Here is a 25,761-nt window from a genome sequence, read left to right on the forward strand (position 1 = left end):
GTGTGGGGGTGTGTGTGCGTGTGTGGGGGTGTGTGTGCCTGTGTGTGTGTGTGTGTGTGGTTTGGGAACAGTAAAATCTTTCCCTCTCATATTGGTAATTAGAGAACATTTTGGAGCAAAATAAAATCTGTCACTCCAGATATTTAGATTTAATTCAGAGCCACTAATAAATAATCCCCCATACACCACAAACTGTAGCCAAAATACACAACGTTCTCTCTCTCTCTCTGCCTGTCTTTCCTCCTCCTGTCCCCCCCCCCCCCCGTAGTCTCTGTGTGTTATGATTAAGGGTCCACATCACAGAATCGAGTTACAGTCAGTTTTAGGGCTCCAGGGTGGGACTGATTTTTCAGGAGTGATGCAAATATTTTTTTAAAATGATTTTTTTTAAGTAGATAGTAAGAGGAACTAATGATCTGAATTCTAAAGAGATCCCTGGACACCGATCAAAAATTATGGAAAGTGTTTTATGAGGGCGAAATCCCTCAAAAAGGAATACGAGGAAACAAGAGGATTATGTATAAATAACTGTTGAAGGAAGGTGAAAGGTAGATCCATTTGGCTTCATTTTGTGTCTTGTCTCTGCATCTCAAGTTAAAATGACAAGGCCAAAACCGATGTCAGCTGGCTAAAGTACATCAACAATTCAGCTTTTTGGCTAACCTAACTGAAACTCCAGAGTCATGCGATACAAGTTACTGAAACCTCAAAAAGACAACGTTTTGGTCTGCACCAGAATCAGCCCAGTGTCCAGGCAAAGACCTGCATGCATGCTCCCTGTTTGTGTAGCCAGGTCATTTGGACGAGGATAAAACGGAAATCAGGGATCAGAAGGAGAGAGAAGAGAGGGAGTTTGGAGTAGAAACAGGACCAGGGAGTTGAAACAGTCAAAGCAGTGACAGAGGAGGATGATGGTTGGGTTACCTAAAGTCCTTATTAAACCCACCATGTAATACCCTCCAAACAACCACCATCCATGAACAGATCTATCATGGAAAGTGCTGTAATACCAATAAAGATTAGTTTTTTCCATTGTTTACGTTTTTTTTTTTTTTTTTACTTGTCCCTCAAGTCAATATACATAAAACCGTTTTACTTTATTAATTCTCCTTTTGCGTTATCTTTCTAGGGGTGCCGCTCCTATTTTGAGAAACAAACTTCTTGGTTGAGCACAAAATAATATTAAATGTAAAATGTGTTGGAATCAGTACTTTTAGGATTAACTAGTCCTTCTTAAGTCCATATTTAAATTGGGGTTCTTCTAAAGTCAAGATTACATTATTTTACTCAGACTCTGCAAAGCTTTTGAACTTTTTGCTGAAAATACTACTTTATAGTCTTTTTTATTGTTTTGTCAAATATCTTTTTGTCTTTCCAGTCAACAATTGGGGAGATAGAAATTTTTATTTCACGAGTTTATTATGAGTAATAATAGTGAAAATTATGAAGATAAAGTCATTCAGTCTTAGATTTATTAATTACAAAAATGCATAACATTACAGCTAAAACACGACCCCTTTAACTGGACCATCAGTGTTTTTGTTGATGTATTATTCCAGTGGGAAAGTTTAGCTGTTTTCATTGTAAAAAAGAAAATAAGTGAAATGCTGCATCAACCATGCAAGACTAAACAAACTCAGGTTTTTAAAATCTTCACAGTGTTTATATAGCTTGGCTTCTTTTTTTATTAGGTATTTTTCATCGTCTTTGCTGTTTGTCGTTCCCGTCCAGTCGGTCTCTCTCTCTCTCTCTGCTGATAAAAGAGAAGTGCACAACAAAATCTTGAAACATGGACTTCACTGCAGCTCCCTGTGGCTTTAAAAGCCCCACTGAGAAAAAGACGTGAAAGTCGTATCAACAAATGAGGTAGAAAAACAACAATAATAATAAAATGGAATGTGTTTCTGTCAAACAGCAGAAAAATTCCCATAAAGCCCCTGAACACTGGAGCTTTAAGAAAGGACCGAGGTCGAATAAGAAGAACAATGCAGAGGGTCGAGCTGAGGATTAGCTGTAAAGTCAAAGAGAACCGGAGAGCCATGAGCTGCTGTGCGTCGCACCATGTAATTGAGGACAGAAAGCCAACACTCACAGACACATGTAAAGGTTTTGGTTAGGCTAGCTTAATAACGCAGGACATTTGTGTTCTCATGTTGGAATGCTAATTAGGACGTGGCCACAGCTGTGTTTGTGTGTCACTCAGCTAATACTGTGTAATATCACTGTGTTTGCTCAGCTAACGGGGCAATAAAGTGCTAATAAATGCTAGTCAGTGTTTGCAAAAGCAGTGAGCACACATATGCAACACCATCTAGCATGTAGCTATTTGTGCTGCTCATATTTATGCTTATTGTGCCTATATTTAAGGATTTTGAAACCTAAAAGTTTAGAATAAAGTGATTTCATAATAAGCTGATATTAGTTGGACAATTAGTCAAACTAGCTTGATGAGAGGTTACTCTGGATTTCAATCTAAATCGAGAAACAAGGTGTACACTGATGATCTTTGACCCTGTTTTTTTAAAAATTTAATGAACTCTGGCTGTTATGTTTTTTATCCTTCAAAAAGTTCTGAATCATCAGTTCAAACTTAAAAGAAAATCGGAATCCATTTAGTTTAATAATTTTTGTAGTACAGGACAAACTCAAAGAAAAATAGTCATTGAAAGAGAGAATGCATTTTGAAAACATAAAGATCTTAAATCTCACAGTTTGCAATAAAGTAACTTGAATTACCAATGACGTACCTTGGCATACAAATTAAATATGACGCTATAAGCTTTGTCATCCTTTTAAAAGTCTCTTGACCTAAATACTGTCAGCAATTAGTGAACTGATTTCTAAGAAGTAGGTCAAGAGAGATGACTAGATGAACTTACAGGACCTGAATGTTTGGTGGAAGAATAGGAGCAAATCCTGCTAAGAAACGTGATTAGATTAGCAACAATACTCGCTACGGTGGGTGTGTCAAAGTACAAACATTGCTCATCTTTGTCGTCAGGCCTTCTAGAACGTGTGGTAGTAATAAGTGGACAAGTCCAAGAATATCAAAAACAAATGTCTAAAATATATTTTAAAAAATGTATAATCTTTACTTTATTTCTGGAAAGCAGTGTACTTTGACAGTATTATAACATTTATCTATTAGTTTTCAAAATCCTTGCCATTTTCAGAGTTCAAGAAACAGATGGAAGTCATTATTTAATGTGAAACATGGAAAACCGTCTGCATGGACCTCCTACAATGAAATGCAGCTCTGCTCAATCCATTTTCACCGACCTCCTCTCTTGTACTGGTCCACATGGCCCTCATCTTGTGGTAACCAAATTATTCCCATTCTTACTGTAAACATATACAGAAGCTGCTTTTCTTTGCTGGAAAGTCTTCTACAACCGAACCACAACTAAAGGTGCAGTCTTACAGAGAATTGGCAAAGGAATTTTTAAAAGTGTGCTGCTGTTTTGCTTTAAACATGTTTATTCTGTTTAAGATTTGTCACTCCCAATAAATTAAATACGTTATTCACTGCTGGTGACTTAATTCTTAACCTGTTGTCACAATGTTCCTTATCTTGCTATGTTTGCCAGCGCGTTGAAAAACATCTGTCACAAAGGCCAAAGTAGTAGTGGTGCATTAATATTGGGATTCACTTACTGTAGTTTTCCACTGTGTCAAGATGGAGTGTGTTACTGTTGACTAGATGTGAACATTTCCTTTTATTTTGTTTAGTTTTGTGATTTAATGCTTCATAAGTGGTCTCAAGTTGTACTATTAAGTGAATAAATCAGAAAGTAGGTTTACCTATCAATTTCAGTTTTTAGTTTCAAGCATCTGCCAAGCTGAGGTGAGTGAACCACCATCAGTGCTGATAGCATTTTGGTAAGATTTGGCAATTTCATACTTTTGTCATTGTTGAAACATTGGTGAATGTGTCCAAAGAATTTAATGTTCTGGTGATGAAACATTTTAGCTTCAATAACATCCCGTGCCAGCTACACTAAAGCTAACATAGACAAAATGCTAGCTCTGAATTTACGCTGTAAACAAATATTTACTCTACTTCAGGGACAGTATGGTTGTATTGGAAATATTTATAAATGTATGTACATTTCTGTTTCCCACCTTTTGAATGTATACTTGTAAACAACAGTGGAAACTTAGCATAAGACTAGCTAATGACAAGCAACAGCTAATAAAAACTAGACTGGATTTTATGTCATTATAGGGTGTTACTGGGTTAGCATGACCCCAGCCTGAAAATGGAGATTTGTCCTGGTACAAGAAAGACGTCTTGTTAGAGTCAGCCAGAACATGTCCACAGGCATTTTCTCTTTCTAATTCTATGTTTTTTTTACTCTGAACTCAGTAATAAGAGCTGCCTGTCAGATCGCATAAATGTAACAATTAAATGACCATTGAATGCTTTTCACTCTAATCTCTCCCAAATCTCTTCTCCAGTTCTTGTCCATGATGGTTTTCTCACTAAACCTTACTGTTGGCCTCGTCCCTTCTTGCTAATAAAAAACATTTTGGTTTTGACTTTTTATTTTAAAAAAATATGTTTATAACCCCTTACAAGCTTTTAGTGGTAAAAAAAAAAAAAAAGTGACAAAATCTCTGGTCATTGTTGTCCCATTCTCTCAGAGTCTCTGGACTGAAGGAAATTTTTGGCCGTATGTCTCTTGAAATAACTCCACATTTTTAGGAGCTTCTAAGGTGTTTGGACATGCAGGAACATAAGTCATCCAAAAATCAACCTTTGAGCACACGTTTGGCTCCGTGTGCAGCTGCCGAATGGAATATCGTAATAACAGCTTCGGGGCGAAAAGGGTAGTAAGTCAAAACTTCCCTTCAAGTCTTGGATTTAAAGTCATGTTGTCATTTTTTTGTTAACTGTCTTCGCCTGTAAAATACAGCCGACGAGCGGGTACAAACTCCACATGGCAGCATTGTAGCACCGACACGGTGGTGTATCACAAAAAGAACTGATTGCGTTTTCCACGAATTGCCATTTTCGGTGTTTAATTTTTGGGTTAATTTGAATTTTGTTTTTCATATCCAAATAAACGGAGTAATTCCTTTCAGACATTTGGCAGAGAGGCAGACGAGACACATACTGTACTGGTTATGAGAAAAGCACAGAAGTCTTGTTTCCAGAAATGGATGCGTAGGCCTCAGCCTTTTGTAACATAGATAAAAATCTAGAATTATTATGAAAGCATGCTTCCAATATCAGACCGGAGCTTTAAAAATATTACAAGCAGGGAGCGAAAACAAGAAACCTCCAGACGTTTAACCGTTGCTTACATATTTCGGCTTCTACTTTGAGAGTTACATTGATTTTCCTCTAGGGGAGCTCATAATCAAACGGATCATTTCGTATTATTCATTTCTGAAATGTGTTGTGAAACTTCCAAGATAAAGGCTAAAAAAAAAATCTAAAATACAGCTATAATTTGTGAGTAAAGAGTATTGAAAAATCGCCTTCATAAAGAGAGTTTTTTAAAGTAGAGTGTCATAAAATGATCAGTTTATATCTTCCCTGTGATAAGTCTTTTTATTCGTTGTGTCATAATTGGCTGGCCCCAAAGGCTGAGGGTGGATCAGTTTAGTAGCCGTTATGCTAGTTTAGTTCAAGATCAGAGTGGACATCTACTGTCTAAAAACAGCACAAGTTTTAAGTGTTACTCAGGTTTATGTGAGCATTACACTAAAAAAAGACAACAGGTGATTCAACTTTAAAAATTACACTAATTTGTTATAAGTAATCAAATTCAGTTTATCCCAATAAATATATTGAGTTTATTAAGTTCTTATGTTAAACAAATGTACATAAAGAAAGTTTGGCAGACTTAATTCGATTATGTCTGACAAATTTACACAATTTTTTGAAGTTGAGCTTGTGGTCTCTTTTTTTCTGTGTAGGGTTGGAAGCAACACCAAATGTCAGTTTAATTAGTATGCAAAAGAGTTTCTGGTTGGAATAATTGGTTACGATGATTATCTATTTTTGTCCATTTGTCTTTTTTTTTGCACACAAAGTTGCTTCTAAAAGTTTGAAAAAATCTCTGGTATCTAAGTAACATTCCAATGCAAACTGCATAACAGATAAAAGTTGTTTTTGAGATGGGAGTCGTTTCAAAATCGTTAAAAAAAATCAAATTCGGTCTCATGGAGTGGCCGTTAGCTTTAGCCGTTCGTTTAATCTGATTTTAAACAAAGACAGAGAGGAAGCTACGTACGCAATGCAAGACATTTACTCTTAATAAACTTGCTTTTCTGTTTTTGATCTTTCACAAGACAGAAACATCCAGGAAATGTTTCCAACTCGGCTCTCAGCACTAATCATCTCATTTAGAGAAAGATCTATAAACTTTAATAGCTTCCCTTTCAAGCCTGGATTCTCGGAACAATCAAGGAAAACATAATAATGACAACAAATCCCTCTTGAGTCTCTAACAGGTTCCCTTGGCCCCTAAAAGTTGGCAAATGTGCAAGTTGGCAGCGTCAGTAGTGCTCAACACCTCGTGAAATATTTGAGATGTTTCTGAGCAATTTCTGCAGGGTAACAGTAACCGGTCGAGTCGCATGGCAAAGTTACAGCAAGTCAACAAAGAACAGCTGTGGAGAGGAGGCCTTGATGGCTGTCTCACTGACGTGGCTTTGAATCTAAATTAAAAAAATAGATCTAGTTTCTATCAAACCCTCCTGGAATAACACAAGCCATGACCGAAATGAAACACATTTAGCTTTCATTTGAGGATAAATCTACTTTTCTTCTCTGATCTGTCGAGAAGAGTCATTGAGAGAATAAGCCATCACTGAGAAATATTACACACTAAACACATGCAGTGTGACTTTATTTGCAGATATTGTTTTGAATCAGGATAAAGTGTTGGGATTTGAAAGTGGTAGACTAATGAAGTTGTGGTTTCTTTCATCAGAGAATCAAGGCAACACTTCAGGTGTGTTTGGATGAGGTAATAACATCATAACATGATGTAAAGCAAAAAGAAAAAAAAGTAATATAATACTGCCCCTTAAAAAGAAAGCACACTCTTTATCTTCACTATAGAAGGAATTTAAGAATCAAAAATATGCATCAACTCAATCCCTCAACAAAGTTTAAAGTTTTAAGAGACAAGACAATCATTGATAGGAGAGCAATTCAGGTGGCATTTTGGATAAATGTGATTAGAATAGCAGAGCTTAAAAATATACGCACGCCCAAACAACTAACCAGAAGGTCACACAAGACGCACCGTGCTCTCTGAAGACACTAATTCAGGAAAAAGTCCTCCCCGATCAATGATTTCCTACAGCACATCAACCACCCGTGGATGTAGGCGCTACAACTGGAATACCAGGATGTGACACCAAAGGTCAGCACGGTCTGAGCCAAGACTTTGTTGAAAATGACCAGGACATTGGTTGGGGAGTCATGTACATTTGACCTGCTTTAGAAAAATACAGCTTGTTATGCTATGCTAGCGATTCTCTTAGTGACTCTGAACCAAAAACACTAACAGGACAAAGGAGACTTTCTCTTTTACAAGTCTATTTTTGCTTTGCATTGTGAAATGTTTGCCATACCACCAAGTTTATTTTTCGCAATACTCTACCCTCAACCTCATTTCAGGCAAAAATGAAAAAATACAGCTATTGCTATAGGCCTGATATGCTACGCTAGCGATTCTGAACCAGGAACTCCAATAGGACAAAAGAAAGTCTATTTTTGCTTTGCACTGTGAAACGTTCTCCATACCACCAAGTTTATTTTTCGCAATACTCTACCCTCACCTCGTTTCAGGCGTAAACTCATGTCTGAAAGCTTTTCAAGGAGAAAGTTGTTAAGGTATGCTATCGGGTTTAATCTCCACATCTGTAATCCAAGCACTTGTAAACACAACACAGACCTTCTGCAGAGGTTTCAGTAGGAATGTGAAAAGTAAAATCCCCAGAGTCCACTGAGTGTTTGTTGTGGCTGACGCTGACATCTCTCTCTCTCTCAGGCTGACAGGCAGGCAGACGTTTCTCATACAAACTCTGTTTGTCGTCCCAGTTTTGCCCGAGTACCTTCTCCTTTCTTTCAAACAATAGCTGCAACACGACTCTAAAAGTAAGGGGCTTCAGCCTCCGCGAAGTGGCTGCGATTTTTGTCTTGAAACAAACTAGTCAGCTGCAATTCATGTCCGTGTAGAGGTCTGTCTTGAGTCATGCTTTGTCATCACCTCCATACATAACCACATTTACTGTAAATGACAAACATGCCCACCCACAGGCCTCTTAATCAGCCCGCGGGACACACATCATCTTAGTGGCGTTTCACCACATCCACTGTGTGTCCTTGAGTTAGCATCTGCTTTCAACTAGGCTTTAAAAGTTTCTCCTGCCCCCCTTTTTTTTCCCATCCACTTCACTTAATCGAACAGGATTCATAATGGAAAAATATTTTCTTGAGTTTGTCCTGATCTGCTGAGGCAAAAAATGTTCTGGTTAATCTTAATTTGGTTAAATACACACCCTGAAGATAAACGATCTCCAGCTGTGTCCGTTCAGATCGGATGCCACGTCGGAGCCGCTGCACGCATTTTCAATTGCGGGTCGTCTGGTGAGAGAGTGAGCTTTAATAATTGCTGTGATTTTTGCATTCTGCTACATGTAGCAGTGAGGTTAACAGAGGGGGACAGCTGGCATTTGGGATATCACAATGTTAAGGGTCTCTCATTTAAGTCTGAACCCCTTGGGGCAATGCAAAGGCACAGGGGAAGAGCGCATGACCCTTACCGGTACGTTCTTGAATTCACACAGTTTTTGACTCAGCTTTGAACCCCAGAACTCTGGGAAAACCTGTGTGATCAGGTACAGATAAAGAACCACAGGGAAAGCGGACTGTAGATAGAATGTGAAGAGATGCCGTCTTGTCCTTTTGGACCCAACATTTGGGTATCGTCTTATGGTTCATGTATCATATTATCCACACTAAATGCATGACCTTTAGTGAACTTTTCTGGGGATCCAGTTTTAGCGTGTTGCAATAAACCGGATACACTTGAGTAAGTTTTATACTTGTATCTGATATTGTGGATTGGATGTTGTTCACATGTCCTATCAGAGAAGTTGTAAATGGTGTGTTTACAAACTCTTCCTAATCTTAAAATAAATGATAAGTTGCATCTTTTGCTATCTTGTGGGGTACCCCAAGGCTCAATCCTGGGACCCCTCCCTGGTTAATCTCTACATTGTTCCCACTGGCTCAGGTTATAACAGGAAATACGATTAGCTACCATAGCTACGCAGATGATGCACAGCTCTACGTTACGCTGTGACTGGCAGGCTGAAACCATCCATCAAGCACTGAACAAATCAGTGTGTGGATGTGTGATACCTTTCTCCAGCCGAACAGAAACAAATCCAAAGTTATTATCTTTGGACCTAAAGAAGAACCTTGTAGCACACAGTTGCCTTTGATCAACATACTTGATGTGTATTTGCTTCATGATTTTAATGATGACTTTGCACAAAATGTAATGTTCACTGCTTCACAATTGGATTGTGATGATTTTGATGCTCATCACAATGATGTAAAGCACTTTGAGCCACCTTGTTACTGAAATAGACTTGACTTGACTTGAACGATAAATCTCGACAGCTTACTTTCTCTTTCTCGCCCTGATTCACTGGAAACCACAGTGTGAGAACACAGGTGACAGAGGCACACTGGAAAGACCTGATTTTTTCTCACTGATCCTTCGTTTTGTCATTTTCCTTTTCCACCATTGCCTAAGTGATATCAGGAGCCAGAAACACAACTCCCGAAAGAAAAGCTAACCTTCGTTGTAGCCGAGTTAGATAAAACAAAACCTCGCCATAAACTCAAAGGGAGCCACAGTGTCTGTATCTTTATCTCCACAAATCTTAGCAGCTCCTTTTTTCCCCCAAACAGTGACATTCTTAATTGTTTGAAGCAAGAAGGAAGTTAAAACAGAAATAAAGAAACAGCAGGCAGGTTCCACCCTGCTTTTGTATGTCTTTAAACTCTCTAAACTGGAAGAAATCCAAAGGGGCAAAATTCACAAAGAAAGGTCATCGTTCCCACATGCACGAGCAGGGAGTGGTTTTCTGCTGTCTCGCTGCGGGGTTGTGTACACTCTCACGAATATTAGCTCATGCAAACCCCCGCCTGCAACGTCGACACAAACACACACACAAAAAAAAACCTGATTGCATGACTTGGCGTTGCGCTTGGCAGGTGAAACAATCGGCTGTTAGCGCTCCACGGGTCTCAGAAGCACATGCTTGTTAGTTGACATTCTGCATTCCTAGTGACAAAAGGAAACCTGCAGCAAACTCACAAAGGAGGAACCCAACTCAGCTAAATTCAAGCCCGCCTTCAGGCTTTGAGTTGTTGTTGACCAGAAGAAGAAGAATATTTTTTAAATGGAAATGCTACGGTCATAACAATAATAGTCGGAACATTTTTTAGCAAAAGCTTCAAGTCCTTCAAAACGGTCCAGGCCACTAAAAAAAAAAAAAAAAATACAGCAGTAAAACACAGTGTGATGTACGGAGGTAGGAATGTCTTCTCACACTCCGCTCTGCTCTGCCCATAAGGCCATTATGTGACATCCATCTGTGTCTAATTTCACGTAATGGTCCTTTGAATTCACATGCTTAATCTTACACAGACATATTATTGCACTGTAATTATGTGGAAAGAAAGAAAAAAACATCCCCATTACTAAATTACTCCAAAAAGTTGCAATCAAAGCAACTTTTTAATGTGTACCCATTCAACAGTGCATGCCCTCATTTAAGTCTGAAAGCAGAAATCGACCTTATGAAGGCGTTTGGTTCGGTAAGAGTGAAATCAAAGCTGAAAGGAAGAACTAAGAAAACTGCAATCCTGTTGTAGGCAATTGCAGGATTAAAATGAAATAATTTTCTTGAATGCATCATCAGCACTATTACACTTCAAAAAACACTAAATCTTACAAAGTATTTCTAATCTAGTTTCGAGTGCAAATGTATTCATTTGAAATAATATAAAACTAATTTAAAGGTAACTTTTCAACAAACTATAGGAGCTTGTTTTAAGCCAATAATTCTTCTATACTGATGAAAAAAGTGTCCTGTTAATTATTCGCAAGTCAGCAAAGTTTTTGCACTTCTGCGTCTCATTGAATGAGTCATGATTTTGACCTTTGACCAGTTTCACTTTCAGTTCGTCTTATCGGGGAATAGTTTTGAGAAAGGAAGACCTTTACCTAAACAGAGTCCAGAGATTGGCATTTTTTTGAGGTCGTTGTTTCCGTCGTCCGGGGAATTTCGCAAAGACCAAACACCGAAGACAATCGAAAACAAATACGTGAGTCATGGAGTCGTAGAGGCAGAAGTGCTCACATTTGGGAGCGAGGGATCAGTTTTGGGGCTTTTTGACAAACACCTTCAGGACAGGGCTGGGGCTTTCTTGTGTTTCCAGACTTGAGAATGAATTTAATATGAAATTGAAAGCTACAAGTCTGCAACAATAAGCACTGTGCAACATTTTTGTTTCAATTCCCGATTAACTGTCTTGTACTTTCTTACTTAAGGACAGCGGAAGCACAGCCAGCACTGATGTGGTTGCGTGATCCCAGAGTTTTATAGACCCCTTCACTGTTATCAGTGAAACTCTCATAAAGCCCATCCCCATAGGAGCTGATATGTACTGTATGTACTGTTGTTTTGGCAAAGTGCAGGAGGAAGAGGGGATCCGTTGTTGCACATTAAACAAAGCCAACGCTCGTTTCGATTGCTCCACTGCATGACTGAGGGCTGAGGAAGCCGACGGTCATTGAACATGCAACAGGGATGAATCACTTGCCTCCAACAAATAAATCAATGTCAGATCCTCACTGACTGTCTGCCAAAAGCACACTGAAGCCCTGCAGGGATGACAAAGTGAGAAAAACATAAACTCATGTGGGCAAACCCGTACACACGCAGCGGTTCAAATTAAACCAACTCACGTTTGCCCGTCAACCAAATTGTGTGATTATTTGAGAGTTGCTTGGGCAATAAATTATGTTTCTTCCTTACAGAAAGAAAATAATAAGCTACTTGTTTGAATCAGTGGTTTGGCCTAATTTAGCTAGTTGTTGCTAACTACAGGTGCACAGACTACAAATGAATTGTGCTTTTTTTTTTTTATTGTCCTACGGTCTTAGCGCGATGTTCAGGAGGAACATGGCAGACGTCATAGTCAGACTGTGGGGAAGCGGGGCGGTATCCTGTCAGACCGTCAGTTCCCGGAACCGCACGCACGCACACACACACACACACACACACACGCACACACACACACAAATCTTGCAAAAGCACACGCGGGGTCAGTGTGACCCAATGACCCAATTTCATAAGACTGTGGGAGGGACAAATGACTACATCACGTCTTTTTCACAGTGATTCATTACTGACAACACAATGCATCCTAATAAAAGCACATTGAGAAACTTTCCATTGATTTGATTTGCAATTAAAACTTTTGTTCCTTCATGCGGCGTTCCAGTTATCCCGGAAGTTGGGAATTTGACAATTTTGCCCCACTAACGGCCTGCTGCAAACCTGAAAATTTTACGCAGAATGAACTCACATGTTTCAGCTTTTTGGGCAGATTCAGCTACCGTAACTCATGTAGTAGAGCTAATGTTATTCAGCTGAAAGACGGGACAAACTTAATGGCCTCTTGTAAAAGCAAAGATGTTTAATAGCACCTAATATAATATTGCATCCTAAGGATCAACTCATCCATTTTTAGTCTGAATTTTGCTGATTTGTCTCTCTGCCTTGCTGAAAAGCCCTCCACTACTTTTAGGATTCATTCAATTTCATACAAACTCTATATCAGGCAAGGGAACAACAACAGAATCTCAGACCAAAATAGTGAAACTGTCAGTTTAAATCCCTAAGAAAGATACATGTAGACTGGAAACAAACGAGTGTGTCTGAGGCTCAGCAGGACGGGTGGAGTCTGAGAGAGAAACTATTGAGTTCAAGGAAAACCTGCCAGTTTGCAGATTATGTTCTCTGAATTAATTATCACCGTAACTGAATCTGTGGGTTACTTTTGAGTCACTGACTCAGAGTTAAAGTTACCTTTTCTTTCCGGACTGAGAAACCACCGGGTTTCTATCATCTCAGGGTTCAGGGGGTTTTCACTAAAGCAGCTCCTGAATCAAATACCCACATTTATCTTTATGAAACAACACAAACAAAGTACTGTACTGGATTGGGAAACTCTGTGCTGCCATTGATTAAAGATCCTACAACTTGTCAAATCTTCCTGGACTTGATGTAGGTAGCTTGTTTTACATACATTGTTTTTTAAATGTATCGTCACCTTCTTAAATTCTTAAATACCATTATTCTGGGAAGGTGGTGATATTTAACTACCAACTTCACTTTACTCATTCACTTTATTTACAAAATAGCAAACCTAAAAGCGTTCTGCGTCAATGCTACGGCCTGCAGACGAGGCACCTTTCAAGCTGACAGTCAGTTTCAGTTGTACCTCACGCATGTCTTAATTTTCTTGCCAAGTACTTTTCTGCTTGAGACACCAAGTTACTTAACACATCTTGTTTGGGCGATACTTTTGCACATTTGTTCGCTCCCCGCATCCCTGTTTGCTCGGTGTGATTTACGGGATGAGGTCTCGGCTGTTGTTTCGCCCTTTTGCTCCCCGCCTTACTCGTTTCATTGCGGAGAATGGAGAGCATTGTCACTAACGGCAAACTCTCTCCTTCCCCGATCTTCCCGTTTCTCCTCCAAAAGACACCCGCTGTGGTTCCAGAACTCTGCCTCGCTGGATTTGAGTTACGTGGCTGCTTCTCCTCTTCCTAATCCTCTCAAATGAGACTCCTTCACTGCCAAGGAACTCCACGCACACAGACATAGAAACACAAAATGAGGGCCGGCTTTTCCAAGTGGCCCTCTGAGATATTCTTTTCAAGGTTCGGTGTCCTGCAAAAGCCAAGCGCGCACACACACGCACACACACGCACACACACCGATACACTGGTGGACATACACACCGAGAACAGGCCACACACATAATACATACGTACATGCCCGCGCGCAGAGGGGGGAACAGTGCAGCATTGTTTGCTCCTTCCTGAGAGTCGGCATCAGGATTTCTCTCCGGAGCCCGGTCTGTCAAACCAGAACGGACAGATATGAGGCACCGCATGTTTTCTGGCAAAGAACAGAGAAATGAAGTGCGTTCAGGTAGATCGCTTAAAAGTCCGCGTATGAGTGTTTCTTGCGGGGGACGATTATTCCCCAAAGCACAACATCGTGGGCTTTATCTCCAGCGCAAGGAGATGCATAAATGATTTCACATGAGGTTCTGACATCACGACGCATTCTTTCCCCCAATGTTTTCGTTGTTCTTGGCTTTTAGGGGATGTCTGAATGCAATACTTGTTGGATGTAAATGCTGGACAGAAATATTCTAGTTTATTTTATAAACGGTGCCTCAGAGCAACTTTAGCTACTTTGGTATTTTCAGCACAGCTCAGGACATAAGGTCCAATGTAAAACAGTCTGGGTTTGTTTGGAGAAATAATGCCGTTCAGTGACATTAGTAGATATTAATTCTCTAGATCTTAAAGAAATGCATCAACAGGAAACTGTAGAAACTGACCAGCTGCCAGCTGACACACAGCCAGGTTAAAATCAGGCAGAAATCATCAGAGCAGAGATGACTAATGACCTGTAAACGTCTCAAGATTAAGTTCATTTGACTGAAACTCAGTTTCAATAAGGGTTTAATAAAAGTAAATATAATCTGCTTTCACTTTGCATTTATATATTCAGGACATTGAATCGGGATGAATTTTACAAAGTCAGAAACCAGGTGAGTTATGCTAACATATAAAGGCTCATATCTTTGTCGTCAACTAAGTGTTTCTTCTGTTTTTTACAATGTTTATATTTACAACTGTAAGTTTTTACATGTTGAGGAATCATTGATTTTACTCTGTTAAGATTATTCAGAAATTAATCTGGTTATTTGTCTATTTGTTGCATAATCTGGGTACATTGTTTATCTGCATTCTGATATTTATTACCCTTAATATTTTATGGCCATCTATCGTCAATCAATGAATCCCATCCAAAATTAGATGAGACAAAGATGTTGAAAGTCACATTAGTGAACCCAGCTGTTCAACCTCATCAACACATGAGAATTTCAGTTTTTTCCTTTTCAATTTTTGGTAAAAAAAAACATACTTTGTTAAATACATAATACCATGTTTAGTTATTTACTTCTCATGTGTAAAGGTGTAGTTACTGGAAATTAATAGAGTGCGTAACAAAACATCCAGCTCACCCAACGAGACGCTGCACAATATTGTCTTCTTGTATCGACTGAGACAGACGATAAAAGAGTTTCAAGTCAAGCTGATCATCATCGAGTCACAATCTTCATTCCGATATCAGTGTGCGGTATCACATCCAGCTGGGATTTGTGGTTTTGACCAGCGTTACTATTTTAAAATTTGAATGACTAGACCACATAATGCTTCACACACTGACAAACAGAGCCAGAAGGAAGATTTAAAGCAGATGCGATTCGTAACGACGTTGGCGGCTAGTCTTGGTACTTTACATTCGTTTATGCAGTTACACAGTGTTCTCACACTGAAATTCTGCTTTTATGCTTTTCCTCAAAGTAAAAAGTTTAAGCAAAGTGCATTTAAACTCCTTAACTTCAGTTTTGACCAGTAGAAGTAACTTTGAATGTGGAGAAGCTACAAATCGGATGCTAACCTTAGCAAGCTAAGGCATACGACTAGTGCTAGCAAAACATTCTTTTCTCAGCGATTACTTTTGTGTCATTTCTTCTTGTTTTATTTTAATGTTAGCAAAATAAAAATAAAGATTCCTGTGAGAACTTTCCATTACATTTTTCAGTTTTTCCTGTGTTCGTCCATCACTGCGGTTTGGCTTCACTAGAAAACAGGAAAGGCCAAATTTCAAAGAACAATTAGTTCTGCAGAAAGGATCTTCACCACCAACCTTCTCTCCGTCAAGGACGTCTGCAGGTCTAGGGTCAGGAAAAGGTCAGCCAGCATTTCTGCAGACCTCACACGCAAACTGTTTAGAAGTTTAGGTCGACCTTATGGAGCGGTGTGTGCGAAAAGCGGAGACGGCTTTTTCCAATCTCTCTGATGAACGCAGTGACACCTTACGGCCCGAGTGCTCAGCTGTTCCACTGTGAAACTAAAAAAACCTGAAAGGTTTGGCTGGATCTAATTTGGCGTGACACTTCGGGGCGTTGTGGTCAGCGCTAATTCCCGTGAATAATTATATTTACTGACACTCTTACTCAATCCTCCTTTTTCTTTTTCTTTTTTTTGACATCTGACCAGAGAAGCATCTCATTTTGTTTAATTGCACAATAGAATTACGTCATTTTTCATGTCTGTGGGGGTTTCATGTTTCCTGTTTTTTTTTTTTTTTTTTTTTTTGGCTTTGAAAGCTTTGACTTATGGCTCAGAACTCAAGGGAAGTCCAAATCATGTGGATCATCACACTATTAAAACACACTGCTGTGTGGACAAGAACACTGGGAATATTCAGTGTAAAAAAAAAAAAAATTAAACAAGATTAATGTGTTTTGAAAAAATATATATACATAATAGAACTCCAAAGTACATTGTGGTTTGCTTGTAAAATTTCAGACTTTTCATGGAGTTCAAGAACAATTAATCAAAATCCAATAGAAGTGATTTCCAAAAAGACACAAAGACAAAGCGAGGTCTTAAAACAATTTTCTGCCCAGGCTGGACTTTAGTCGTCACGTCGATTTGTTCCAATTGCTGTTCTTGCTCCCTCAACGATACTGGATTTTGCAACTTCAGGAATTGGCGGGGAGGAGTTGAGATTGGCAGATGCACTGCTGTCAGAGAAGCACTCTGCAGAGAGGGAAGTTTTGACTCAAACCTCCGAAGACTCCCAAGATGGACGCTGTCAGGGCAACAAAGGCTCAGTCCCCCCGCTCTCTGGAGGCCTGCATGTCAACACCGGCTTACAAAATAGCTCACATTTTCCTCTCTGTTTCCCAACAGTTTTACTCAATCGAAGGCAAAATGAGTGAACAATATATTTGCTCAGGTCACTAAGGTTAAGATGAAACTTATGTTTCTTAGCCGACCTGTGAAACGCTGGACATCCATGGGCCTTTCTGTGGCTCTTTCAGCTCAGACTGAAATACCTTCATCACTTTTTAGTCCATATTTGGTGCCTTTAGTTTAGCTTAAAAAAAGAGACTGAAATGTAGGCTTGGTCATCTTTTACTTATTGACAAAAAAAATGATCTCATCCCTATCTTTGAATAAATTGTTAATGCATTAAACATCATTAGCCTTTTTTTTTTTTTTTGCTTTATTTTTTAAGTATCAAACTAGTTAATGAAATGTGTAAAATTCAATTTGTCAGAATAACAATAGAGTTTGGGTGTTGAAATTATTTTGTGTGGCCCAGTACAAATTGGACCTTATTAACACATGGGGTTGATTCAGATGGACACTTTGTTGAGGGCAAGATTTTCACTAATTTTAACCAAAATGATGCAGGCAAAATGTCCTCAAATGAAATATACAAAACAAAAGTATTTGTCATTTATAAACCATACTTTTCACTTTTGTCTCAGTTACACAAACAGAACCACAGACTTCCGGGTTTGAAATCCCGGTTCAGGACCTTTTTAGGGTTACTCTGTTTAGCAGTGAAGAAAGTTTGAGACCATAAAAAATGGCAATTAAAAAACATATAACCATTTGTACATTTAACACATAAATTACACAGAATCAATCCTGTTCTTATATTCATATTAGCATTAGCATGCAATGGTACTAGCTTAATTTAAAGCCATTCTAATGTACTGGATGTAACCCTGACCACTGGACATTACGTAGCACGGTTCTGTTACTTTCAGCATATTTTTAAAACGTTGGATTTCAACAACAAAGTGCAGACACACGACTGCTACTAACAAGTTTTCTACAGCATTTGTTACAACTTCAGTCTGGTCTGAATTGCTAGCTAGCTACATCTAGCTAGCTACATCTAGCCACCACAACATTTTCACTTAAGGCTGTTGTTTCTTTATATATTTGTAATGTTGACATGCTATTTCAGGTCTGTATTGTAGTTTGATAAAGAGCCAATTGTACGCTTTACAGCTTTTGAAGGATGCCAACTAACAACTTTCTTCTTCCGTCATTGTTGTAGGACTGAAAAGCTGTAATGCCACCAAACAATTGAAAATGTTTTTAGTTTGAAAAGGTGTACTGCTACTCTGCCAGCCAAACAAGGAACAAACGGTAACTCCCCCCCACCAACTTGTTAAAAGATAATAAAAGTTTAGATAAGATTGGGCCTAATGCCTCCTTTTTTTGGAGAGTAATGGGGCTGCATTTCAGTTTAAGATCTAAACACTGGGCCGCTCAGTCTGCTGCTTTAAGCCAGCTTCACATTAACCGTTTCGTCACTTTTGAGTCTGGACTCCTCAGAAGGGTCTGAAAGTTGAATGAGGTGATGTAAGCCTGTGTTATTTGGCCTGTGTTATACTGGCAGGAAAAAGCCTACACAGCAGCACAACAGGAAAGTTTGATGATGCTTCATCCAAAGAAAACCGGGGCTGCTGGGAGCCAAATTCAGAAGAGGAAAATACGTTTTACTGACATTTCTCTAGATTAGCGAAGACATTTTCTCATATTTTTGACAGACTATATTTAGGTGTATCGTGCAAAAATAAATCCCAAGAATAGAAGTGTAGCGTCTGTCCATGTTTTCTGCTTTAGCCTGTGACCTCGTATGTACTCGCTAATGGAGCCAGAAGTTTATTGTAATCTTGTTTTTAGCTGAGGGCAGTGATAGTAATGGCCTTTATCTCCACGCCGACTTTGGCTAGACTGTTTCCCATAATAGATCAAACACTCCCTATCCACACTGTCAAGGCCTAATGGACACTCTTACCTGCATGACCACACATACATCCACGGTCTTTGAGGAGAAACAGCTTGTCGTTTTCCTTGCATCAAAAGAGATTCCTCATTAACGATAAAGCTTTCAACCATATCCACCAAAACGGGGAGTGCGTTTTGGCAGAGTCACCAGAAACAAACTATGCGTGTTTTACACTCCTTTTCCTTGTGCAGAGCACAGCTCAGATCTTCTCATGCACGCGGGAACCTCCCCAGCACTCGAGCCGGTGGTAGCTGTCATCGCACCCCTCACAATAGACAGAGTGTCTCGGCCCAGACTCCGCTGTCAGCAGTTTTTCTTGGGAAGTGTCCTGATTATACACAGATGATCCGTGATGACCTACTGTGCTCTCTTTGTGTCAGTGCAGTAGGGAACATATGGAGAAGTGAGCAAGAGGAAAGCTGGGTCTGAAGGAAGGATTGAGATCAGTCTTACTCCGTGCCCCAAAGTCCGCAGCTCTATATTTCTTAGTTTTTTTATGCTGTTGGTTTCCACAGGTCACAGGACCCTTTTTCAGACGTTCGAATGCACAGCTATTTAAACAGCATCCATAAAATTCAGTCTTCAGTCTTCATACTCCCACCTCTGTGTTTGGTATGTTTAGAGTAATCCTGAGCAAGCCCTTGTGAAAACACGACGGAGTTCAAGAGACTCTCATCCGACAGAGGAATGTGCTTCAATATTCATTTAGGTCTCTTTTAATGTTCCTCACCAAAATGTGAGGAACATTTTGTTTATCACATCAGCTAACTGACATTTTTCTTCTTTACGTAACCAAAAAAATTACATTTTAATTGTAGTTTAATGATGAATCTTGTGTCGAGCACACAACAGTGATAAAAGCGATCTCAACGCTCTTTATTTTGCAGCATAATGATGTATAAGTAGGCATATCTGGGATCATTTTCAGGACATTTATTCATGTGAAAGACTTAAACGTTGGTGTAAACACTCGACTGAACCGGGGCAGCTAAAAGCGAGGCTCGCTCTGCTGTATCTATAAATTTCCACTGTTTGTCTCAGAGAATTAATGGTCTCGAGTGTGGACTCACTGCTTGCCACAGTTTAGAAAAATACTCCAAGCCCCAATACTCCCTTAAATAACTATAAGTCCAGAAAAGATTTAAGCTCTCTTCACCATAAATGTTGTTTTTCTTGAACATGCTGTGCGAGAAGGCAAACCATCTCACGTCTTTGCTTCTTCTAGGAAAAGTTTAAAGACTTAGAATGACACCCATTTCCTACCGTAACACATTGTTGTTCCAATTTAGTAAAGGTGACTCAACGTAGGACCTGCAAGCTGACATCTGTATCCAATTAAACCCAATGACCTGTCCTTAAATAGATGCACAAATGTTAAGGTCATGAGTCATCTTTAAAAGAGTGGATGCAACATGTTGAGAATCTTTCTTCCCGTGAACTCTTTACGCGACTCGATTCATTCGGCCTCATATATACATACACTCTCGTAAAGTCGCACTATCATCTTCTACAGGAGCAAGTTGATCATGAACAATTATTGGAAGAATAACAGGAAAAAACTGCTGTAAAAGGGAGAGAAATGTCAAAGAAAGGTGACGAGAGAGTCACAAAAAAAACAACAAGGAAAAACATTTCATTAGAGAAGAGAGGTCAAGTGGAAAGAAATTAATAAAACTAAATCAGGGGGTTGAAGGAGTGCAGCAGCGTAATCTCGTTCTCGTCATCAGTGCTTGTTACAGAGTCATTAGCCGGACTTTTAGACCGTGAAAACCTCCCTGAAGGATACACACACGCATGCACATCAAGTTGCTCCAGAAGCAAAGACCGTCACCCATTTCGGTTCTCATAGATTTTCCTCCTAACCATAAACTTACGTTCCTACATAACCGATGACAGAAATCCATGCTTTTCCAGTATTTCTGTTCTTGTTTTCTGCCACTTTTTCTGGGTATAAAATGTTACCGTGGATCATCTTGTAAAGCAGTCAAGTTCTGTTATCTGATGGTTCCACTGTAATGAAACAACCTGATGCCAAATTTAGCTATATTTGAATTTGGGTCATTTCGCTGCTTTTTGTTGCCCTTGGACTAACTTTATTCCAAAATCAAGACCTCTTGGACTTGTCAAATAAAATATGGATTATCCCCAACTAAATGTAGATTTGGTAAATCATAAATTTGTGAACTTCTGCACTTTATTATTGCCTGTAAGACTTCTTAAAAGAGCAGTTTTAGTGCTTAGATCCAGTTTCAGAGCCGAAAGTATAAATCTACCCAAATTTAAGGCTTTCTAGAAACAAAATGTTTTGTAAAAAGGCCTTTTTTTATGTTTCACTAAGTCTAATACATCAAGAAGTGGTTTGGCAAATCAAATTATTAAAAGAGACATTAGTCATTTAGAAAATGGAGCAAGGACAAGAAGTCTGGAAAATAAGGCTTTTATCTAAACTCATCAATTAAAGTAATGAAATCTGAGAATCTAATAATCCTGCATTCAGTCATGCTTACAAGATTGTTTTAGTAGTTTAAGATGATTGCGGTATCTCGTCAAGTTTTCTTGACGGGTTTTTGCTTTGTGTTTTGCTTCCTATCTGCTCAAGAATGAGGGCTCAGGAAACGTCAAAGTTAGAGTGAAAAATGTGAAACACATGTGAAAGGAAATTGACAGCGAAGCGAGGCTACTCCCTGACCGTCCACAGCGAGTGACGATACACCGGGGGATCAGGGGCTTTTAACTCGGTGACGTCCGCAGCTGTCCCAGGAGGCCAGTCGAAAGCAAGACAACTGTTTGAAATCAGATGAGATGCTGGAAGTGATTCAGCAGAAATTAAAACGAATGTGAAAAGTATGTGGGCACGAGAATACTTTAGGGATTTTACGCTGAATAGCCTCGAGTATAAGAGCAGGGGAGGAGCTGCACGTGGTTCCTAGCTGGTTTTAATTTAAATTTAAAAGATTATTTTGTTGCTTTTTGGCTAAAAGGCAGGAAAGACTGGCATTAATCCTTTGTTTTTCTAAACTTTGGTTCATATGTACCCATGCTGATTATTTTTTCCCATCCTTGTTTGCCATACAGGTTCGTAGCCAAGGAGTGACAGAGGAACTAAAGTGCCTGAGTTTACTGAATGCTCTGGACAAGGACCAGGACATCCCGGATCAGCTGGCCCAGCTCTTTGGGGAACCATGCATCAAGTTGGCAGAAGGCATCAAGGCCTACATCTCAAAGGTAGGGAACCACCGGGGCCTTTGTTCGACTATTTCAGCAAATTTATCAAGGCTCAGATTCATAGGAAGGATTTTAAGACGGTTATCAGTCCAGTGGATGCCCGTCCTTCATTTGTGTATCAGTACCTGTGTTTCCATTGACTCTTAAAACTACAAAAAAAATCAATTTGCTAAATGGAAAAATGCCAATTTTGTAAGAACTCACATTTTTTGATAAACGTTTTTGTGCTCGGATGAGGTGGGATTTTTTCAGTCGTATCGAAATCTGTGTTTTTTCGCAATATGCCAGTTTGTATACAGGACCAAAGTGCTCATTTACAGGCATTTGCATTCTTGGACCGCACGCAGCTAGCTCCAACAGAAGTCTGCTGGCATTGCACAGTTCATCACAAGTTGAATTTGTCATTAAAAACTGTTGAATTGATATCTCTCTTGTGAAACTGTCAACTACAATTTCCTCAAAATTGTAGCCGCTCCCAAGTATAAGTAGCTTGTCGCTCCAACGCCTCAATAGGACGCCAATGTCTTGTCTGGTAGCTAATGGTTGCTAGCGCCTTGACTAAAATGTGAATATAATCTCATGTAACTGTTTACATCTGTCACCGCCATGATTTTTAATGACTTATCATGTGAAAAAGGTTTTTCATGTGTGATTTTAATCACATTTCTTATCTAATGGAAACACAGCTATTCCAAAATTGTGATTTTTTTTTGACATCAAAATAAAAATAAAAAGTTAAAAAGTTTTGCACAAATTTGTAATGGAGATGCAGCTAGTGTGCAAAATGCACTGAAACACTTTATGAAATACAAATAAAAGCAGAATGCAAAGGTTTAATCCTGAACAAAAGCATGCAATTGATGATTGATAACAAGCTGAAATGCACTATTAAAGTTCTGCTCTGTAAAATTTGATGATTTTGAGGCAGGAATAACTGCAGCACATCCAAAAGTCGCTGTCAGCGAAGTGACTATCCACATTTTCACAAATCTGCAACCTATTACTCCCCACTTCCTCACACACACACGATTTGTGATAAATGGGGCTAGTTGAAAATCTGTGGAAGCGCCGCTGAACCTTACAGAAACGTCCAACTGCGTCGGCTTTAAAGAGCCAGAAACATTCGCAAATGTTTTTCTTTCAAGTTGCTTCACATCAGAATTAAAAAAAACAACATATTTTACTAAGAGTCTTTATTTTATGTCTACTCTACCTTCTTATTAATTCTATCATTTAAAAGACATTAAAAAATCTTCTGTTTACAAGTTTCCACAGAGTTACAGTCTCTCCCCTAAAAAGCCCAGTTTGACCACAGAGTTGTCGTTTTATGACCCAACCCATCGGCATTTTAATATAAAGTCGTTATCGGTGTGCGTTCGTTCGGCCGTCTCTGCAGAGCGCCCAGATTGGGACCAGATGACTTTGGCTTTTGGGTTGCAGCTTGAGCGCCTTTTGCTCGGTTCCAGCGAGCGCAGACAACATCTGCAGGGACCAATGCAGACCTCAGGGCAGGAGCGACTGTGCACATTTGTCACTGTAATGGAGCAATGGTCAGCTGTGACGGAGTATCAGTCATTTAAAATAAATACATATTCACACGACACAGGGGGTGGACACATGCAAACCCAGGTGGACGGTTTTGGACAGCCAAACATGTCTCTAGCAAATTTACATAAGTCATAACGAATGAAATACAAGTGTTTGAGTGACGGTTCACTGGAGACGTGTTTCGTAAAATATCGTTTCTCATCCGTGGTGATGGAAACTTCAACCGGTTGATTCTCAGTGTCAACTCGAACAGTTTGTTGATATTGAAAACTGCAGATCTGCCGCTTTTTGATAAAAAACCCCATCATTCAGTGTCGCTCTTCGGGGCCTGTTGTTGTTAAAGTAATGGAAGACAGATATCGTCGGGATGAGTAATGGCTGGCGTTTGGAATCTGGAAGAGACCCGTACTCGGTATTAGCCACAGGAGGGCTCATTGTCTTAGCGTTTGTGCTCAACGGCTGCCATGTTTGTAACATATGGAGTCTTAAAACGACTCCCACATCCTTTCAACATGTGCAGCGAGTGGTAGCACGAAGCAAATGGACTCAAATCCCTTGAACTTTATTACATTCTGTCATGTCATAACAACAACGTCAGTGCGTTATGTTGGGATTTTGTGAGAAGAAACACACAAAATGAAGACAATGAGAAAATGAAGCAACGTTTTTTAGCAACGGTTTCTAAAAACGACAAACAATCCAATGTTGCTGCACATTCTCAATGGGATTTAGGTCTGGACTTTGACTAGACTGTTCTAACAGTCCCATAGGAGTTCAGTGTTTATGTTTAACCTTCTAACTGTGAGTATTTATCGTACCGTTTGTCACTTATCAGGATAAATTTCTTATCATGATAAGAATTTTGGGGTTTTATTGTCACAATAAATTCCAATTAAAGAGGGTTTTTTTTAAATTTAATACTTTAAATACTGATTGTTAGTTTCAGTATTTTCTCCACTGTTTGTTAAATTTGACAACATGATCAAATCCAGTTAATGTGTTCAGTATAATCACACTTTCTTATGTCACTGGTGTTTTAAAGAAGCATGTTATAAATGGGGATGTTTTTTAAAAGCAGTATTTGTATTTATATGTTTGTGGAGCTGTAATTGTGTCATTGCTCTGAGAGTATTTGCAACACAGAGTGGATTTGCCCAAAGCTTCCATCAATACGCCCAAACTTGTCCTGACTTTTTGTTTTATTTCTGTCTCTTTATTTTTTAACCAATGGAAGATTTATCTAAGTGAGCTTACAGGCAGGTGTAAAACTTACCCCTCTGTGTGTGTGCGTGGGTGGGTGCATGCGTGCCAGGTGTTTGCAATGAACCTGTCTGACTCTTATTCTGTCAAACTGATGTTTGCCAGTAAGTGTGGAAACTTCTGTAGAAGCCGCAGGTGAATTAGTTAGCTATTTCCTTCTTACGAGAAGTCAAACCTGGCTCGTCCTGAACTCTTGTTAATTATTACTATCACTGTCTTGTGCAACTCCAGCTCCAATGCAATATTCTAATAACATTTTCTGGTAAGATACCAGACTTTTTTTTAAGTGGCGGGAAAAAAATTAATCTGATCAAAGAATAATGTAAATATAAAAAGTCTCAGGACCCTAGTTACATTAAGTGAACAAACCCTCAAATCACTTTTGTTTAATCACCATTTAATCATCTACATATTGACGTGCCAGTATTTTCCCTTTACCCTGTATAACTCCTTCTGATGGATCAGATTATGACCTCTAGAGGTGATTTTCTATTTTGGTCAAATTTAGTTGTGAACTTTAACTAGATCATTCCAATTGGAGGAAAATGTAATGTTTCCATTTGAAGTTTTTTATGTTGAGTCGATTTAAATTCATGTCTTCAGGTAAGGATGCAAATAAGCAAACATCTTGATTTTTTTGTTTTTTAACGTTGGTCAGATTTACTGCAGTTAATGGCAAATGTGAAGTAAATGCTAAGATAAACCAAA

At 39.1% G+C, this 25,761-nt stretch overlaps 1 protein-coding gene across 1 annotated transcript in view; it reads left to right on the top strand.

The window, feature by feature from the left end:
- Positions 1-25,761, top strand: part of tnfsf10l (TNF superfamily member 10, like) — a 70,557-nt gene that overhangs the window by 9,576 nt on the left and 35,220 nt on the right. Inside the window, exon 2 of the mRNA XM_008435340.2 lies at positions 22,096-22,245. Coding sequence (XP_008433562.1) covers positions 22,096-22,245 — 150 coding nt within the window. The remainder of the gene's footprint in view (positions 1-22,095; positions 22,246-25,761) is intronic.

Source organism: Poecilia reticulata, linkage group LG18, assembly GCF_000633615.1.
Source record: "Poecilia reticulata strain Guanapo linkage group LG18, Guppy_female_1.0+MT, whole genome shotgun sequence".
Lineage (NCBI taxonomy): Eukaryota > Metazoa > Chordata > Actinopteri > Cyprinodontiformes > Poeciliidae > Poecilia > Poecilia reticulata.